Genomic DNA, 20376 nt, shown 5'->3' with positions numbered 1-20376 from the left:
TCCATGTAGAGAAACTCATAGAAATAACAAGCAAAGCATTGTTGCCACGTAATTTTGGTGACGTCAAATTTTAAACCTGGCCCCCATACGATTCTGTGTATGGGGTAATTTATGTTAACAACTTCCATTATTACATTTCTGGTAATTCTAATTTCACTGTGTAGAATAAGGCCATCAGCACTTCTCTGGCGGGAGGTCACATGAAAAGAGATCTTCCCGTTCTGCTGAGCTGAATGCTCGTGGCCACGCCTTCAGGGAAGAATAGGCCCAGGAAGAGGAGTGACAGGAGACAATGGAGCAAGCCTCCACCACCCTTGTCAGGAAAACAAGCTGTGGGTTACTAATGGGCTGGCCTTTGGCCACAATGGGCGTATTGTGGCCAAGTTATAATAGTGAATGCAGAGGCTGTGGGCTGACCTCATTCGCACCTGGCACAGTGGATTCACAGCCCAAATCTCCCACCTCGTCAATGTATTCAAGGCGCCCACTCCTCCTGAGGCCACTCGGATGGCATATCTTCTGAGCAAACAGCAGAAACGTAAGAAATAGACAGGTTTCTTGGTGTAAAGACTAGAGGGGCCTTGGGAATTAAGTTCAAGTCTAATTTACTTTCACTAAAAGCTGTGCAAACTTGAGAAAGCCCCTAGCCTCTGGGGGGGGGGGGGTCTAACCTAGTCCCTTATAAAATGTAGGGTCCAGGACTTGCCTGGTGGCGCAGTGGTTGAGAGTCCACCTGCCGATGCAGGGGACGCGGGTTCGTGCCCCAGTCTGGGAGGATCCCACATGCCGTGGAGCGGCTGGGCCGGCGTGTCCGGAGCCTGTGCTCCACAACGGGAGAGCCCACACCAGTGAGAGGCCCACGTACCACAAAAAACAACAACAACAACAAAAAAAAAACTGGTCTCCTACAGTTAGGTAACCAATCACTCAGTGAGTCAACCTGCCTGTCCAGCCCGTGCTGACAGCTGCCTTCTCTCCTCCCATGGGCCCCGCACACTCACACTGGACCACAGGCTGTAACTGTGTCTGGGATGTATGTCATTTATTCCACGAGTTCATAAGCTGCTTGTGGTCAGGGCCACTTCTGGTTTTCTTCTCACATATACCTTCCTGACTTAGTGGACTGTCTTTATGTATAAATTAGTCTAACTATAACTCTGCCTATTACTCTCAAGCTGTGACACACCCTGCAGTCACCCCTTCTGCTTTTATACGGACACTTCCTGTCCTCAACCTCTTCCTCCACGACGCCCACCAGCCAATGCCACATCACAAGCCATTCTGTGAGCCCCTCTGTAAATGAAGTGCATGAGAGCATGTTCTCTCTTGTATCAACTTTGGTTGGTACCCAGGGTCCATCACCCCTGCCTTGTCCTAGCGACTAAGTCAAGTTCGTAAAGAAAAGCCGGGTTGTTACAGGGAAGGGTGAGCTTGCACTGTGTGATCTCCCCTCCGCGGCAGGTGGGCCACCGGATGGAAGCTGAGCGCTAAGCGGTGGGTGGGGTTAGGAGCCGGGCTTCGGCAGTAGAGTAGCACGTGCTCTGAAAGGCAGAGTTCAGGGCAAAATTAGGATCCAGTACAAAAGGCAGTCTGAACAGAGGATCTGATCACTAAAGCACCAAACAAGAGGAGAGAGCAGGATCCTGAGGCCCCAGGGCAGAGGGAACAGGTCGGGAACGTGGGATGGGACGTACTGAGCAGATTCCCAAGGGCAGCAACTTCATGCCTGCCTCTGTGGGTGGATGTCTCTGCTAAAGCAGCCAAGCCAGAGACTAGAGGCCAAGCTCTGACATCTTAGTTTTGCTGTTTTTTTCTTTTCCTTATAAAGTACCATTCTCTACAGCTGTATACCAGGGGACATAAAAGTTCCCATAGCTTATCCTTTATTCCTCTTTGCCTGCTTCCTCCTCTGACATACCTCACAAAATGGTTTTATTTACATTTTGCCTATTTAGATGCTTGGCAGAAAATTATCATGCTACGGCAACTTCCACCTTCACTTTGGCGCATTAACCCCTAAACCTCACTCACATCTATACACGTTTTTTAAGGCAGGGTTCACTCGTAACATACATGCCATCACTTCATGGTATACTGTAAACAATGTTGCGTTTGGCAACAGTCTCCAAAATTACCGTGACATATAATGTGTGGTATTCCTGCAGTGTCTTCGGTTTGATGCATTAACTTGACTTTACGATCATCATCGTACTGTATTTTAATGCAGTGCAGCACATCTGGGATCATCAAACCTGGACTTAACCAGAATGCTCAAGAAATTGAATGTTTTGGTGTCTTTTAAAATAAGATCAGAAAACATTTCCCTCCCCAAACTGAATAATGCACTTCAACCCATTTCCCCACCTTGACGACTCGTAGACTGAGGACAGCTGGAGTGTCACAGGACCATGCGTCTGGATATGAGTACGCACTCCATGGAATCATGGACGTCTAGAGTTTGTATGAGATTGAAATACATGTCTGAAACAATTTTTAAAAACAAACTTCCTGAAAACCTGGCTGTTTTCTTGTGACTCACCTCCTTTGGGTACAATCTTGTGAATAAAAATAACTCGCTTTATAGAGATGGCTTAGTGTGTGTGCCAATGCTTTACTTGCATGACCTCATTCTATCCTGGCAACTACGAGGCTGGTTCTATTATTGCTCCCGTTCCCACCACTCATGTCTGAATGGAACAGGCCATGTTCTTCTGCAACCTGAACACTGTTGGAACATCTAGTACGCCTGGAGACATCTTGCATCCTGCCACGCCCACAAATCCACCTCTGGGGAGATGTTGCTGTGTCTGGCGCTGGTGCCACTGAGTCTGGGAAGAGAGGGCTCTACCTTCAGGGCAGGATAAGTCATTTATTTTGAACCCGACTGTTTTCTGGGGGTAGACATCCATCTGGAGGTAAATATCAGGGTAGACTTTCAATCTCCCACAGCAAACTGGACCCAAAGAGCACCTCCAGGTAAGTAGGAAAGCAAAGGGAGGGTGCTAAGATTTTCATCGAAGCTTATCATCTTTGTCTGTCCTGCTCAGATAATGAAGTGAAACGAGCTTTGAAGGAAAGTGAGTTTGAATTAAAAAGACACCTGCACAACAATATGAATGTACACACTGCCACTGAACTGTACACTTAAAAATGGTTAAAATGGTAGAGTCTGTGTTTACCAAACATAAACATCAAATTATGTTTGGCAAACATTGAATAATAAAATTAAATAAATTGAAGGAAAAAACCAAACTAAAATAAAATAAATTGAAGGGAAAAAATAAAGACCTCTCCCTCAGTACAGCACCAGAGTACGAAAGACAGTATTTACCAAAGTCTGCGCAGATTCCTTCTTGACAGTGGGATTTTTCTGTTTACAAACACTTGCTAACATCGTTCTCTTTTTCTTTTGAAATGCCCCCAGACCACCCCTCCCGGAGGCAGGATTAGACTGGCCCGGAGCCCACTGTCTGCTTCCTCGGCCCACCCTCCCTTTGTGTTGTGTGTTGTGCCAACTGCGGCCAAACGAACACCCAGATGCCCTCCCTTCTCTCTAGAAGCTATTTATTGTTTTCAGAGGAACCAGCCATCAAAGAGATCTCCTGTACTCCGTCCACTCCTCCGAACTTCCAGTTCTTGATTGAGAAATGCTAACATCCGACCAGACACCACAGAAACATCCTGAAAGACGATGCCTGGACCTGACTTTCCAGAGAGCAGCCTGGGCTTTCTTTATGAGCACGTCAGCCAGCTTGTCTTCACTGCTGTGACATGGCTAACTGTCTAGCTTCAATCTCCGGCGCCCCCGTTCTTACCCAGCACTGATTTATACTTCAGCCAGCATCCTGGCCCCTAAGTTGCTTCGTCTTTTCTTCCTTGGCTCGATATCGCGCCAAGAATTCCCCTGCTCTAAACTCTGCGCGTGTGTTTTGCTGAGACTGAAGAAGCAAAATGTTTCCAGAGAAGATGGAAATGGATGGTGTTGATCGCTCAACCAGAGGTTGGATCATATAGTCCAGAACATTCTTCTATGAATGTTTTTTATGCTATCAACAAAATGAAAAAATACGTATATGTGGTGAAAAAGTGTTAGGTCCAAGGATATGTCTGTAGACCCCAGTGTGTGGAAAACAGGTACAGGGTGTTTGGAGGGAGATTGGGTCCACCTGAGGCTGGGAAGTGATGCTGTCTTTTCCTAAAGACAGTGAGGACAGAGTAGCAGCCCTCACACTGTGCAGTATAGCCCTCTGTACTTTCTAAGTGTGTCATTTATAAAGGCTTTAAGTCAATGGCTCACAAGTGCCCTTAGATTTCGCACTGAATTCCTCTATGTGGCTGACAAGGCCCTCCCTGGCCAGACGCCTTCCAGCATCCTGTCTCCTTGCTCACCTCCTTTCTCCTCCCCTGCCCAGGGCTACCCTGTTTCCCCACTGCACAACCTCAGTGCTCCAGGGGCTGTACTCTTTCTCAGCAAGAGGAAGCTACTTGTGCTGGTCCCTCCTTCTGCAACTTTCTGATATTCCTTTCCCAGCCCTTTCGTGACCTGGTTAACTCTCAGCTCTCACATATCAGCCTGAGGTTTTTCCTCCTGGATCCTGTACTTCTGCTAGCAAGGCACTCACACAGCTGCATATTAAAATTGCTTATTCAATAGTCTGTCTTCTCATAGAAGTAAAATCTCTGTGGGTACAGCGGTTGTATCTCACTTGCTCACTATCATGTCTCCAGCTTCTGCCTAGCACAGGACCTTGAACATCATAGATGCAAAAAAAAAAAAAAATTGTTGGAAGAGACAAACAGAATTAATTAGGGGAGGACGAGGTGGGAGGATGGATGAAAAGCACGAGAGCAGGAAGGGGTGAGGCAAAAGCGTCAGAAAACAGCAAAATGGTAACCACCATCGTCAAAAAAAACCTTTGCTGTTTCTGATCTCAAAAAAAAATGTGATTGGGATGCACTGAGTCAGGAATTAAAATCTGAATCAGTTTCAGCACCTGGAAATACAGAATCTTCAGCACGTTCCTCAAACTCAGATGGACTTAGAGCTGTCAATGCATTTATCCCGGCGTGGGTATATAATTACAAATGCCCACCCCTCTTTTTATTTGTTTGTTGGAAAATTGAATTCTTTATTGTTTAAGATATAACTTGAAACTGTGACTGCTGAGTTGCCTAAAAGGATGAAAGAACTTGTGTGAAAGCACAAAGTGTGCAATTATTTTAACCAATCTGTCCACACTTGAGATGTTTCTTTCACTGGTGAAAGGAAGACAATTGTAGCACAGCTCAAAGCTGCCATCTAGTGGACCTTCCAGTGACCTGGCATCATTGCCCAATAGGAGACCCAGAGGAACACACATCCATCCTCTGGGGAGATCAAAGTCCACCTTTTAGGATGAGGCGTGATTTGCGGTTCTCTGACAGAGTTCTCCTTTCTAAATAGCCCAGTGTAATGTTTTAACATTCTGATATCCAAAAAGTTATCCTAAATCAATGTGAAATTTCAATCACTTTCAATTCGAAGCTATCCCAGCAAGAAATCAATGCACCACTCTGAAAAAGTGTCTCCTTTTCATTTCTGTTTTGAATCTTAACTTTGTAAATCAGATGTGTTAGTCTAGTATCCAAAGAGCTAAAAAAGGAAGGAAGGGAGGAAGGGAGGAAGGGAGGGAGGGAGGGAGGGAGGGAAGGAGGGAAGGAGGGAAGGAGGGAGGGAGGGAGGGAGGGAGGGAGGGAGGGAGGGAGGGAAGGAGGGAGGGAGGGAGGAAGAAAAAGAAACGTAGACAACAACTCTATCTTCCCTGAAGCTACTACTTCATTAAACCAAGAGCGTCCTTCAGTCTAAGTGCTTACCACCACCAGACGTGCCTTGGCGCACTTGAGCAGGGCAACACTTCAACGTCGGGAACCGAGAGGCCAGGGTTTACTCACACTGCCACCCACCACTTTGTTGCTCTGGACCAGCCATCTATCATCTCTGTCCGTTTCCTCATTTGATACAAAGAGAGGCTTAAGCATGATAACCGCTAAGGTCCCTTTGGGCTCTAAAGTTCAGAGCTTGTTCCCAGAGTCGCAGGTCTTGCGATCACAGGGGCCTGACTTGACACCCCCTGTAGGCTCAGCGTCCGCACACCATTCTCTCACTGAAATACTTGTGGAGGAGTTACAGGGTGGCAGGTCCTGAACTGGCTGCTAGGGAAGCAAGAGCAAATACACAGACACGGCCTTTGCCAAGTTTACAGCCTCGCAAGGGACACAAACATAAATCAAATGATCAAGGAAATGGTAACCGCACCACTGGTGAGAAGGGCTCCAGTGAGGATGTGTAACTGGGGCCTAGTGCCAGCGGCTGAGAGCAAGGAGGGCTCCCTGAGGAAGTGACAGGCCTGGATCTGAAGGCTGGTGAGCAGCTAATCCAGCATGTGCATTACAGGCAGAAGGATCCAAACGGGCCAAGGCCCCAGGGAGGAAGGAGTTTGCACAACTGGGGATCAGAAAAAGTCCATGGAGCTTGGAGTGTGGACAACAAGAGAGTGAAGTGAAAGGGCAGGGAAGCAGAGGAAAAACAGGGGCCAGATTATGCACGGGCTTGCGGGCCGTGTTAGGAGTGTCATCTTTATTCTAAGAGCAATGGAATCGCTCTCCTGAAGGGCTTGAAGTAGGAAAGCAACGTGGCCGGATGTGCTTCTGTGAAAGATCCGACTGCTATGTGTAAGACTGAGGTCAAGACTGGGTACACAGAGGCAAGTTGTGTGACTCTTGCCGTAAGTGAGAGACTTGGGGGTGATGCTGCTGTGGCGGGAAGAAGTGGGGAGATTCCAGAAGTAATGAAACAGTAGCATCATTGGGGCACGGAAATTGGTTGGATGTGGAAGTAAAAGGGAAGAGTCCAAGGTGATTCCTAGGCCTCTGATCAAGGGCAACCGGATGGAATTCATGCAGTTCACTGAACTGAAGGACACAGGAAGATGACCAGGTGTGGAGAAAGACCGGGAGCTCAGTTATAGGTGGTTATGTTTAAGGAAAGGCTCAGGAAACATCCAGGCAGGTGAGCAGGCAGTTGGGGACCCAGAGCTCGGAAGAAAACATGTAATCTAATCTGTGATAAATGAGGGGATCTGGCAGCACGTGGTAAGAAGAGGCACAGCACAAACTTCAAATGTCTGGAAGAACAGAGGATGCAGAGCCGGTGAGGGAAACCCCAAAGAGGGGCCCGTGAGGTGAAAGAAAATGGGCAGAATATGGCATTGAGGAAGCCAAGAGGAGGGCGTTCTCTTCTGCTGGAAGAACATGGTGGGCCAGCCACATGGGGGTTGAAAGGAGAACTCTGGATTGAGCGACCTTGACCTTGGTGATAAAATGCACGTGGAGTCCTCCGCAGGAGTCAGGTGGAGTGGTTGAAGAGTGAACAGCAGAAGAAAGTGGAGAGAGTTGTGTAGAGAGAGGCCCCTCCACGAGGTTTGGCTGCGAAGGTAAGAAGAGAGAGGTGGGCGGCCAGAGGGTACGTGAGGGCCAAGGCGGGCCTTCTCCATCTGGAGACTCAGGGAAAGGAACTCTTCGAGAAGCGGGGTTGAAGACTCAGAACAAGGAGGCAATAACGGAGGTCTTCAGGCTCCTGGAAGGCTTATGTAAGGATGAGATCCAGGGCACAGATGCAGCTTTGGCCTTCGTCAAGAGGAGAGAGCCTTCCCCCACTATAACTGTAAGTGCAGGGAAGGAGGAAATGTGATGAAGACATTAGGGCAATTCTAAGGGCTCCAATTTCTCAGTGAATTCCGTGAGACCTGCACTAGCTGGAAGTGAGAGATGGAGAAGATCAGAGGTTTAGGAAGAGAGAAAACACGAGCTCACTAGAGAAACAGATTCAGCTTTGCCAGGCATGTATGAGGCGACCACAGACGCACGGCACCCGTCGGGCCAGCTGTGCGGTTTCCTCCAGCTGTGCTCAGGGGCCACGTGCCAACAAGAGAAGGGAGGTGAACAGGTTTGTCTGGGGTTGGAAGTTTCCAAGTGGGAGTGAAGGAAAAACAGAGGGCAAAATAACTTACTTAGGACGTACTCAAGAGTTCAGTAGACATGACAGGTTCTAGATTCTAAGATAAAGAGAGAAGCAAAGACAGAGCGGGCAGGGTGGGTACAGAGGGAGAAGGCAGAGGGGGAAAACTGACTCCTGAGGTCAACATGCAACAAATGCCCTCAGGTAACCGGGCTGGATCCCAGTGGCTTGGCGTCCTCAATATAAAATATATTCATGCTTTGTCGTTACCTACCCAGGACAGTGCACACATACAGGACACACATCGGCACTAGGTGTAACGATCTTGATGTTCCAGCATGACTGGAAACTGACCTCTGTCATGCTAAGCCCCTGGGGAAACCAAACAATATTACCTGGTTTCTAGTATATGTCCGGCACCGTTCTAGGTGCTAGGAATCTGATGAACCCATCAGATGTTGTATTTACCCTCAACGGGCTTATGCTTTCATGGGAGAAGAGGAACACAGGCCCAGATTTCAAAGAATTGCTCAATTAAATGAAAGTGGCAAAGGGATGTGCAAACTTTCTTGGATCCTCTATATCAGAAGCCATGTTGGCTGTGCACAATTCCCTGATTTATGTGAGTCCTGGTCAGAATGAACTGTCCCCAGAGATCACTTGGATTATTGTACTTGAGAAATACGCATTGCCTAGTAATATGCATTGCCTAGGTTCAATTTATTGAACATTCGAACATTTACCATCGGCCAGACAGCATTTACCAAAGATGATATCATTTCCATATTCCAGACAAGGAAACTGGGTTCAAGGGTAATTATTCGTCAAAGACCTACTTTGCAGGTTAGGATTCCAACCTAGCTGTGCCTCCGCCTAACCTCTCTGTTCCATAACATGCTCCCTCTTCTGGTCAGAAAGTTACATGTGGACAAACGTGGCAGCATACGAACTGAGTTCCAGAAAGCTACCCAGATTGGTTAACAGGACCAGGCTTTCAGAAGCCCATCAGCACACTGGAAAGAACTCATTCCACGGGAAAAGAAAACACAGGATGAATACCTCTCTATCCAACGGCGCCACATTCCGGGAAAGATGTCAAGAACCAATTAGTCGAATCTCTGGTGTCAAAGAAATTGTGATTTTTGTTGTTGTTGTCTGATATAGAGTTATGACTAGATGTTTTTTCACATTTTTCCATAAAGTCCTCAGGGCCCACATCTGGCTTTACTTTCTTATAAAGCCCTAACTGTGCTTTGAAATGACTGCTATTTAATGCTAAGTCAAAACTGTTTTTTTTAGCTCCAGGATATTTCTCTTCGATTCAGATTCATATTTACTTCACTCTGAGTCCTTAAGATATTTTCAAACAGATTTGGGCTAATATAACTTTGAAAATACTCCTAGAAAATATGAAATATTCAAGGGCTAAATCGTCTAGGTTTAGGATTGTTTGTGTAAGTCAAAGACTAACTGTTCAGAATAATTTAAACCAGCTCCATTCTCATTTTTAAAAAAAAGTGTGTAAATTTGACTTTGGTAAATTAAGTCATTTAAAAGGATAACAGTAGTAAATCTTGCCAGATTTGTTCCAAGCAATAGCTACACACACGTATACACATACACACGTCAAGTATGGAGATGAAAATGGGGAAAACTATCATATTCTCTCACCTTCCACTCCTCATGCAACCCAATAACCCTTCAGAAAAAAACTATACACTATCACGTCACATGAAGCCAGAAAGGTGTCTTCAGAATAAAACGTGAAAGAGGACTTAATACAAGAGGTTAGATAGACAGAGAGATATTTCTTATACGCATATATTATTTATTCTCGAAGGTATGTGTGAGCAAGAAGGGGAAGATAGTTATTCAGTAGATACAGCTAAATGTGACGCATTCAGCTAAGTCCTGGTGAAAAATACAGATTAAAAAAAAAAAAGGAGTTACAAGTATGTAGAGTGCTCAAAAAAGGATGCACCAGGGGCCATGAGGATGCAAATCTAGGGAGGCCTGACACGAGCTTCCCAGAGAAAGTGACCCTGAGGCTGAAGTCAGCCAGGTGAAGAGGGGCCCAGAGTGGTCTAGACCACGAAAGCAGCAAGTCCAAAGCCTCCACGAGCTTGGTGCATTTGACGATGTCACAGGAACCCAGGCCAATGAAAGCAGACACACTAATCTAGACACCAGAGGTGATCAGGGAGAGTCTCAAAGAGTCACGTGAGGATGTTGAACTTCCTTACCAATGGAGAGCCACTGAGTGTTAAGCAGGGGATTGACACAATCAGACCTGCATTTTTTTTTTTTTTTTTTTTTTTTTTGCGGTACGTGGGCCTCTCACTGTTGTGGCCTCTCCCGTTGCAGAGCACAGGCTCCGGATGCGCAGGCTCAGCGGCCATGGCTCACGGGCCCAGCTGCTCCGCGGCATGTGGGATCCTCCTGGACCGGGGCACGAACCCACGTCCCCCACATCGGCAGGCAGACTCTCAACCACTGTGCCACCAGGGAAGACCAGACCTGCATTTTTTAAGTGTCACTCTAGCTTCATTGAGAAGGATGGAGGAGGACAAGCCTGGGTGTGGTTACTGCAGTACTGGTGGCGATGAGGGGTAACGTGCCTGGGACTGGCGTAGTAACACCAGCGATGGAAAGAGGACAGGTTTATGGCTCTTAAGAAAGTTGAAGTATTTCAAGTATCTTCTCTGACCACAACCGCATGAAACTAGAAATCAACAACAGGAAAATAAATGAGAAAAAAAACGATTACCTGGAGGCTAAACAACATGCTACTAAAAAACCAATGGGTCAACAAGGAAATCAAAAAGGAAATTAAAAAATACCTTGAGACATGGGACTTCCCTGGTGGTCCAGTGATAAAGAATCTGCCTTACAGTGCAGGGGATGCAGGTTCAATCCCTGGTCAGGGAACTAAGATCCCACATGCCGCAGGGCAACTAAGCCCACGTGCCACAACTACTGAGCTCACACAAACTACAGAGCCCATTCACTCTGGAACCTGCATGCCACAACTACAGAGCCCACATGCCCTGGAGCCTGCTTGCCACAACTAGAGAAGAGAAAAACCTGCATGCCACAACTAGAGAGAAGCCCACATGCTGCAACGAAGAGCCCTCAAACCTCAATGAAAGATCTCGCGTGCCACAACTAAGACCCAGCACAGCCAAAAATAAATTAATTAAATAAATAAATAATAAAATAAATCTTAAAAAAAAATCTATGGATGCAGCAAAAGCAGTTCTTAGAGGGAAGTTCACAGTGATACAGGCCTTCAAAAAACAAGAAAAATCTCAAATAAACAACCTAAACTACTACTTAAAAGAATTAGAAAAAGAACAAACAAAACCTAAAGTCAGCAGAAGGAAAGAAGTAATAAAGAGCAGGGAGGAAATAAACAAAATAGAGATTAAAAAAAATAGAAAAAAATCAATAAAAATAAGAGCTGGTTTTTTGAAAGGGTAATAAACAAAATTGACAAACCTCTGGCCAGGCTCACCAAGAAGAAAAGAGAGAGAACCCAAATAAACAAAATCAGAAATGAAAAAGGAGAAATCTCAACTGATACTGCAGAAATACAAAAAACCTTAAGAGAATACTACGAACAATTATATGCCAACAAATGTGACAACCTAGAAGAAATGGACTTCCTAGAAATACACAGCCCACCAAAATTTAATCAAGAAGAAATAGATAATTTGAACAGAGCAATCACTGTAAGTGAAATGGAATGTGTAATAAAAAAAAAACTCCCTACATACAAAAGTCCAGGACTAGATGGCTTCACAGGTGACTTCTACAAAAAATACACACAAATACAAAGAACTCATCCCAATTCTTCTCAAACTCTTCCAAAAGACTGAAGAGGATGGAACACTCCCAAAGACATTTTATGAAAACATCATCACCCTGATACCAAAGCCAGATAAAGATACCACCAAAAAAGAAAATTACAGGTCAATATCTTTGATGGATATAGATGCAAAAATTCTCAACAAAATATTAGCAAATCAAATCCAACAACACATAGAAAAGATCATACATCACAACTAGGTGGGATTCATCCCAAGTTCACAAGGATGGTTCAACATACACAAATCAATCGATGTAATACACCATATTAACAAAAGAAAAGTCAAAAACCACATGATCGTCTCAATAGATGCAGAAAAACCATTTGACAAAATTCAACATCTATTCTTTTTTTGCAGTACGCAGGCCTATCACTGTTGTGGCCTCTCCCATTGCGGAGCACAGGCTCCGGACGCGCAAGCTCAGCGGCCATGGCTCACGGGCCTAGCTGCTCCATGGCATGTGGGATCTTCCTGGACCGGGGCACGAACCTGTGTCCCCTACGTCGGCAGGCAGACTCTCAACCACTGCACCACCAGGGAAGCCCCAACATCTATTCTTAATAAAAAAAAAATCTCACACCAAAGTGGGTATAGAGGGAACATACCACAACATAATAAAAGCCATTTATGACAAACCCACAGCCAATATAATACTCAATGGTGAAAAGCTGAAAGCCTTCCTGCTAAAATCTGGAACAGGACAAGGATGCCCACTCTCACCACTTCTATTCAACACAGCAATCAGACAAGAAAAAGAAATAAAAGCTATCCAAATTGAAAGGGAAGAGGTAAAATTGTCACCATACGCAGATGACATGATACTATACACAGAAAACCCTAAGGACTCCACACAAAAACTGCTAGACCTAATAAATGAATTCAGCAAAGTATCAGGATACAAGATTAACATTCGGAAATCGGTTGCATTTCTTTACACTAACTATGAAATATCAGAAAGGGAATGTAAAAAACAGTACCTTTTAAAATCACACACACACAAAAATAAAGTACCTAGGAATTAACCTGACCAAGGAGGTGAAAGACTGAGAACTATAAGACATTAATAAAGGAAATTAAAGAAGATTCAAAGAAATGGAAAGATATCCCATTCTCTTGGATTGGAAGAATTGATATTGTTAAAATAGCAATACTACACAAAGCAATCTACAGATTTAATGTGATCCCCATCAAATTACCCATGCATTTTTCACAGAACTAGAACAAATAATCCAAAAATTTATATGGAACCATAAAAGATCCAGAATTGACAAAACAATCCTAAGGGGAAAAAAAAGCAGGAGGCATAAGTCTCCCAGACTTCAGACAATACTACAAATCTACAGTAATCAAAACAGCGTGGTATTGGTACAAAAACAGACATACAGATCAATGGAAAAGAACAGAGAGCCCAGAAAAAAACCCACACACGTATGGTCAATTAATCTTCAGCAAAGGAGGCAAGAGTATAAAATGGGAAAAAGATAGTCTCTTCAGTAAGTGGTGCTGGGAAGGTTGGACAGCTGCATGTGTATCAATTAAGTTAGAACACACCTTCACACCATGCAGAAAAATAAACTCAAAATGGTATAAACACTTAAACATAAGATGACACCATAAAACTCCTAGAAGAGAGCATAGGCAAAACATTCTCTGATATAAATTGTACAAATGTTTTCTTAGGTCAGCCTCCCAAGGCAATATAAATAAAAAGAAAAATAAACAAACGGGACCTAATCAAACATGAGCTTTTGCACAGCAAAGGAAATCATTAAAAAAAAAGAAAAGAAAAGCCAACCTACAGAGTGGAAGAAAATATTTGCAAGTGATGTGACTAACAAGGGCTTAATCTCCAAAATATACAAGCAGGTCACACAACTCAACAGCAAAAAAACCAAACAACCCAACTGAAAAATGAGCAGAAGACAGTAGACATTTCTCCAAAGACATACAGATGGCCAGTAGGCACATGAAAAGATGCTCAACATCACTAATTATTAGGGAAATGCAAATCAAAACTACAATGGGCATAAACTTATATATACTACCAAATGTAAAATAGATAGCTAGTGGGAAGCAGCTGCATAGCACAGGGAGATCAGCTCAGTGCTTTATGACCACGTAGAGGGGTGGGATAGGGAGGGTGGGAGAGAGACGCAAGAGGGAGGAGATATGGGGATATGTGTATATGTATAGCTGATTCACTTTGTTATAAAGCAGAAACTAACAACACCGTTGTAAAGCAATTATACTCCAATAAAGATGTTAAAAAAAAACCCTACAATGGGATATCACCTCACACTGGTCAGAATGGCTGTCATTAAAAAGTCTACAAATAACAAATGCTGGAGGGTGCGTGGAGAAAAGGAAACCCTCCTACATTGTTGGTGGGAATGTTAGTGCAGCCACTATGGAAAACAGTATGGAGGTTCCTCAGAAAACTAAAAATAGAATTACCATATGATCCAGCAATCCCACTCCAGGGCATGTACCTGGACAAAACTACAACTCAAAAAATACATGCACCCCTATGTTCATAGCAGCACTATTCACAATAGTCAAAACATGGAAACAACCTAAATGCTTATCGACAGATGAATGGATAAAGAAAATGTGGTACATACATACAATGGAATACTACTCAGCCATAAAAAATGAAATAATGCCATTTGTAGCAACATGGATGCAACTAGAGATCATACTAAGTGAAGTAAGTCAGAAAGAGAAAGACAAATACCATATGATATCACTTATATGTGGAATCTAAAATATGGCACAAATGAACCTATCTACAAAACAAACAGACTCACAGACATAGAGATCAGACTTAGGGTTGCCAACAGGGAGGGGGGAGAGAGAGGGATGGACTGGGAGTTTGGGGTTGGTAGGTGCAAACTATTACATTTAGAATGGATAAACAACAAGGTCCTACTGTATAGCACAGGAAACTATATCCAGTCTCTTGGGATAAACCATAATGGAAAAGAATTTTTAAAAAGAATGTCCCTATGTGTATAACTGAGTCAATTTGCTGTACAGCAGAGAGTGGCACAACATTGTAAATCAACTCTACTTCAATAAAAATGGAAGGAAGGAAGGGAAATTGAAGTGACTGAACTTGGTGACTGATTGGATGTGGGGAGTGAGGGAGAGAGGAAGAGGCAAGGATGCGCCCCGGTTTTCAGGCTGAGCAGCTGAGTGGATGGTGGTGTCCTTGAGGGAGATGAAGACCCAAGCAGGTGGAGTGTGTGCGGAAATAGGAATCTCTTTTGAACATGCAGCATTTGGGATGGATGCCTGAGAGCCACATTCTTTCTTCTCCCCATTCCAATCATCCCAAACAGATGAGCTCCGCTGTTCCTCTATCCTGAATCATATGAAGAATATCCTGACCTTTCATAAGAAGAAAGGTCTAGAAAGAAACTTAGGAAGCACACAGACCAATCTCCTTCATTCTTTGCCAGAGGAAACTGAGGGAGGGAGTTTAGGGGGCTTCCCCAAAGATACGCAGGAAAACACCCCCTAACGCCATAGGCCGTTTCTGGCACCCTCTAAAACATGCTCTGCTTCCTTGCCTTTCATAGTTTTCATAATCATCTTAACCACTTTTCCTGAAGGTACTCATTCAAACATGAGAAATCTTTAGCCTTCTTACCAACGGATGCCTCTGAATATAAAAACCATATACTTGGAAAAGTAAAAATAAATCAGAAGAAGTTGAAAAGGTCAAAAGCAATTCACCTCTGGTCAACTTGCTCATAGGAATCTCCCATTAGTCAGTTTTCATTACAATTACTTAAAAAATGACAAAGCATTGAGTCCATTATTTTTAACAGTATGAATTCTTAAATCTCTACCTCTATACCTCACAGTTTTAATTACGGCTGTCATACGGCTTCCTTTAAGAGTTCACTGTTTCAACAATGTTGGTAGGATTTGCAATAATTTTTTTTTAACTGGGTGAAGCAATAAAACCAATGGCTTTTGCTCAATGAGCTTCCATTTTTATAATCTGCTAGAGTAAAATGGTAGATGTCAGACACAATGTGATATTAAGCAAAGGTACGAAACCAAATCCTTGAGCCAACACAAGTAAAAGAAAAGGCTTACCTGAGGCGGGTGTCCTTAAAGGTGTCAAGGTAGGCGGGATAGCTCCATCTGATCTTACTCCCTTTACATCGAAGCTCTAGAGTTTGCCCTGCCATCAGACTCAGGGTTGCAGCGGGTTTCTGAAAGCGACCTTTATCTGTCATTTGCATCATTATAGACTGTGTCTTTGGTGTTGCATCAGCGGCGTCCCTGTCCTTTATTTTAGGAATTTTGGGTTTCACCTTTTTGTTAGTAGGCTTGATTCTGTTCTCTCCGGGCTCCTTTGGATGCTTGTTCTTGGGAGGATGTTGACCCGTAACTGGTACAAACATGAGGAGAGAACAATGGACTTTGGTGGTTAACATACCCAGAGTCTTCAACCCCTGAAACAGATCGTTTTTAATATCGCTCTCCTCCTATGTCAAAGTTATTTTCAGGAATAATCATTATTTTCTTGGTTCATTCTTTAGCTTTAAACCAATTAGTAACTGAATTTTTCTTGTGGTTCACACTCAGTCTCACCAGCTCTAAGGTGGTACCCAGAATGGTGGACCTGAAGCCTCTCGAGGTCTGTTTCTGGTCCTTGCCATCTCAGTGCTGTCTTTGTTCATTTTGAACCAATTGTTTAAACCCAGGAATATGTAGAGTCTCCAGGGAGTGGAGACACAGACTACACTGCAAGCACACTCAGAAGATTTCAAACCATCACAAACTTTCTCCCTAATGAGTACGTACTGTGGTGCCTGTGTGTGTCAGGGCGGACAACATCCATGGAGAATACAAGGCTCAGTAAGAAATAAGTACTAACCCTGTGTTCATTTAAAGCATACATATACATTATTAAAACTCAATGGTAACTTTAGCAAAGGTTTAGAATTTAGCCAACAAAATACACTGGGGGGAGGAGTATTTCATCACCAACATTGTTGAGAATTGCTGGCAAATGGTGGTAAGAACTGATGACCTTTAAGTCCATTTTCTTACCGCTGTTTTTCCCTTCTCTACAGACAATGCTGCCCTGCCCTTGGAATACCTCTGGGTTCCAGAAATCTCAGCTGTCCACCCAGCCCGCACGGCCATATGCTGTATCCACCCAGCAAAGAGAAGGAGACTTAGCAATTCATTTGCCCCACTGTCTGCATCAGCTCCAAGGTGACCTTGCTATAAGCCCACAGAATTATAAAACGTCCAAACTTACAAGATCCTGAGAGATTAAGGTCCTCATGTTATACATTTTAAAAAATAATAAAGGAGGCCTTAAAAGTTAAATTGCACAAAGCTGGCTAGTGACAGGATGTGAAAGTAAAACTCAGGTCTCCTGACCCCCGTTTCACTACATGAGGATCAACAGCCTGTAGATATTTTGAATAGATAACTACACAAACCTTGGCCAGTTGAGGGAATTACAGGGCATTTGTATAAAATGGAGAAATATGATAAATCAGGAGAAAATTCTTTTCCCTCTTTGATGTTCGTATTTATTTATCTAATGTTACCTTGATGTATAAAGGGCTTGGATGGTCAAGAGTACAGAGACACTGAAATTGGGATTAAGAGACAGAAAAAGGCAAGTGTTGCAAGCTCTGTGCAACCACAGACCAGGCTGGTGACAAAATGAGGTGAGCCAGGTGGGCCTGGAGAGGCCACGCCCTCCCGAAGGGACAGCTGCCTGGAGGGAGCGAGTGTCCAGGGTTCCAGGATCTGATTTCTCCCAGGATGGCAGAAATGCAGGTTTCCGGATTTATAAATGTTAGAAACTTGATTTTTTAGAAACTTCAGGTCTGAATCTCTGAGGTGAGGAGTCAGGCGGTGGCTTTCCTGCGAGGGTTGGGGATGACCAGGAGGGGACAGGAGAGGGGCTGCCAGGACCGTTGTGTCTTGATCTGGGCTGTTCACTGGTGCGTGTGCAGTTGGTGAGCGCTTCATGGAGCCACAGTCTGATGATTTGTCCCAAAACTCAGCTGACGTGGACTCAACTGTGTAATGATGTACTTGGCTCCTTTGGAGTGTTGCCCTTTGAAACAGGAGCCATTTGGCCTCCACTCTTGGTTCAGCCCTGCTCAGACTCTGGAACCAACCCCACTGTGAGCTCAGTATCAACACCAAGTCCTTGGCTCGTGGCCTTCTTTGGGTGTGGCTGCGTCGCGCCTGAGCCCCGCAAGCCTTTCCATGACTCCAGGTCCATCTGTGACCTCTCCTTTCCCGGGGTCTGAGTCTCTTCTTTTTTTTTTTTTTTTTTTTTTTTTTTTTTGGTACGCGGGTCTCTCACTGTCGTGGCCTCTCCCGCTGAGGAGCACAGGCTCCGGACGCGCAGGCTCAGCGGCCATGGCTCACGGGCCCAGCCGCTCCGCGGCATGTGGGATCTTCCCGGACCGGGGCACGAACCCGTGTCCCCTGCATCGGCAGGCGTACTCCCAACCACTGCGCCACCAGGGAAGCCCCTGTGTCTCTTCTTATCTCCCACCCTTCCTCTACTCTGGTTCCTCTGGGTCACGGGCCCTGTTGAGCCTTCTCAGTCCTTCTGGGGGAGCGGGACTGTGCCCTTGAGCCCTAGTCTCCAAGGCGAGTCCCAATACCTGCTGCTTGTCAAGACTTCCCCAGACCCTGCACATTTGGTTTATTTATGCCCAGCGTTCTAATGACAGATGGGGGTGGGCAGGGGTGCCCATGCACACATTTCCGCAACCTCCCAGAAGGAAGAGCACTGTAATCGTTGGGAACATGTTAGACCCACAGAAATATTCTAATCCAGCAACATCAATTGTGAAGCATAAGCCTCACTGCTACAATAGGTAAAAGTCACTGTCTCTTTCTTAAGGCAGAAATTAAAAGCCTACCATGATGCTGTCCAAGTCATCTGTGCCCTGCAAGCATTTCGGTCAAACTATGCCTGTGAGGGCTTCCCTGGTGGCACAGTGGTTGAGAGTCTGCCTGCCCATGCAGGGGACACGGGTTCGTGCCCCGGTCCAGGAAGATCCCACAAGCCGCGGAGCGGCTGGGCCTGTGAGCCATGGCAGCTGAGCCTGCGCGTCCGGAGCCTGCGCCTCTGCCACGGGAGAAGCCACAACAGTGAGAGGCCCACATACTAAGAAAAAAAAAAAAAAACTATGCCTGTGAGAGTCATGGACCTCTGGATTGATGTCTAATTTGGCGTTTTTTCTTCATCATGAACAGGAATTCAAGCTATTGGAAATGACAACAACAGTTTGTAAATCCTAGGGAATTTAGGCAGCCCACGCAGTTTCCCTGATTCTAAGCTCTCAGATCCCGTGTGGTGATGCTACTCAGCAATATTGGATTAACTAGTTATGGGTATTACGCCTTCAAATGTGTTATCATCCCTGAAAAATCATTTGACCTTTTGACCAAATAGGCCCATCAGTCGGTCCAGCTGCCTGGCCATGGAACTGGCCCGTGGTTTAACAGTGGCGACACACAGTCCAAGGAGCCGGACCAGTGGTCCCACGGACAAGTCCTAGGACTGAGCGACTCCGCAATCCCATGTCTATCTTTTTCAAAGAATGACTCTTCAGGCTAACTAAGTAAATTAGTTATTTTCCAAAGGCCTAAAAAAATTTAAGCATTCACAATGTAGATATACAAAAGTGAAAGTCCATCACCATTGCATTTTTGAGATTATGGCCCAGTATATTTTAGAGAAATAAATGACAAAAGTCACAAACCATTAAATGTCATTACAGACTTTAGGTCCTGAAGTCATTGTTGACTTACTGTGTGACCTTGGGAAGTTACCCTCTCTCTTACTTTCCTCATCTGTAGATTGAGAATTATATGGTAATAATGACTATCTCATGGATTGCTGTGGGGATTAAACGAGTTAATATGTTTAAAATGCTGAGACCAGTGTCTGACCCTCAGTAAGTAAGAGCAAGCGAGGTGCTGCTTGTTTTGTGGTTGTCTCGTAAAGTCTCAGGGTGATCTCCATGATAAACTTGTGATGGAGGTAAAGCAGCTCGTTATTTTTCCTAATTTACAGGTGAAAAATTGAGACCACAGATGCCAAGTAGCTCACCCAAGGTTACTAAGGCGGCAGTGAAAAACCAGATCTAGCGTCTCTTCTGGTTCGTCTTGTGGCTTTCAATTCACTCAAGATCAGCATTTTCACTTTATCTGCATGAATCTCAGGCACAGCACCGTTATCTAAGAGGTTTCTTTGTTTGGTAGGTCACAGGCTTTGACAAGGAGTTCCAAGTCAAACAGAACTTGATGCCCGGGATGAGGGCACAACCTTCCTGGAAGGGCTGGAGATGCTTTTCCAAGGCATACATTACAATCCCCAAGTGAAGAGATGCTGGTCAAAAAACGTCTCCAAAATGAATGAGTAAATGCTGCACAACCAGAAGTGCATAGGGCAACGGACTAATTCTTCAGCATCAGCTGAGGATTGATTGCAATCAAAGCTTA

The 20376-nt window shown here is 44.7% G+C and overlaps 1 protein-coding gene across 2 annotated transcripts in view; it reads right to left on the bottom strand.

Annotated features, from left to right (window-relative positions):
- The window catches only part of PDGFRL (platelet derived growth factor receptor like), a 47239-nt gene that overhangs the window by 21257 nt on the left and 5606 nt on the right, over positions 1-20376 (bottom strand). For both annotated transcript variants that reach the window (XM_060001165.1, XM_060001164.1), the window contains exon 2: positions 15973-16270. In XM_060001165.1, the coding sequence (XP_059857148.1) occupies positions 15973-16270 (298 nt within the window). The remainder of the gene's footprint in view (positions 1-15972; positions 16271-20376) is intronic.

Source organism: Delphinus delphis, chromosome 21, assembly GCF_949987515.2.
Source record: "Delphinus delphis chromosome 21, mDelDel1.2, whole genome shotgun sequence".
Classification (NCBI taxonomy): domain Eukaryota; kingdom Metazoa; phylum Chordata; class Mammalia; order Artiodactyla; family Delphinidae; genus Delphinus; species Delphinus delphis.
The sequence above is the reverse complement of the archived record's forward strand: the minus strand, read 5'-3'. Positions and strand labels throughout refer to the sequence as shown.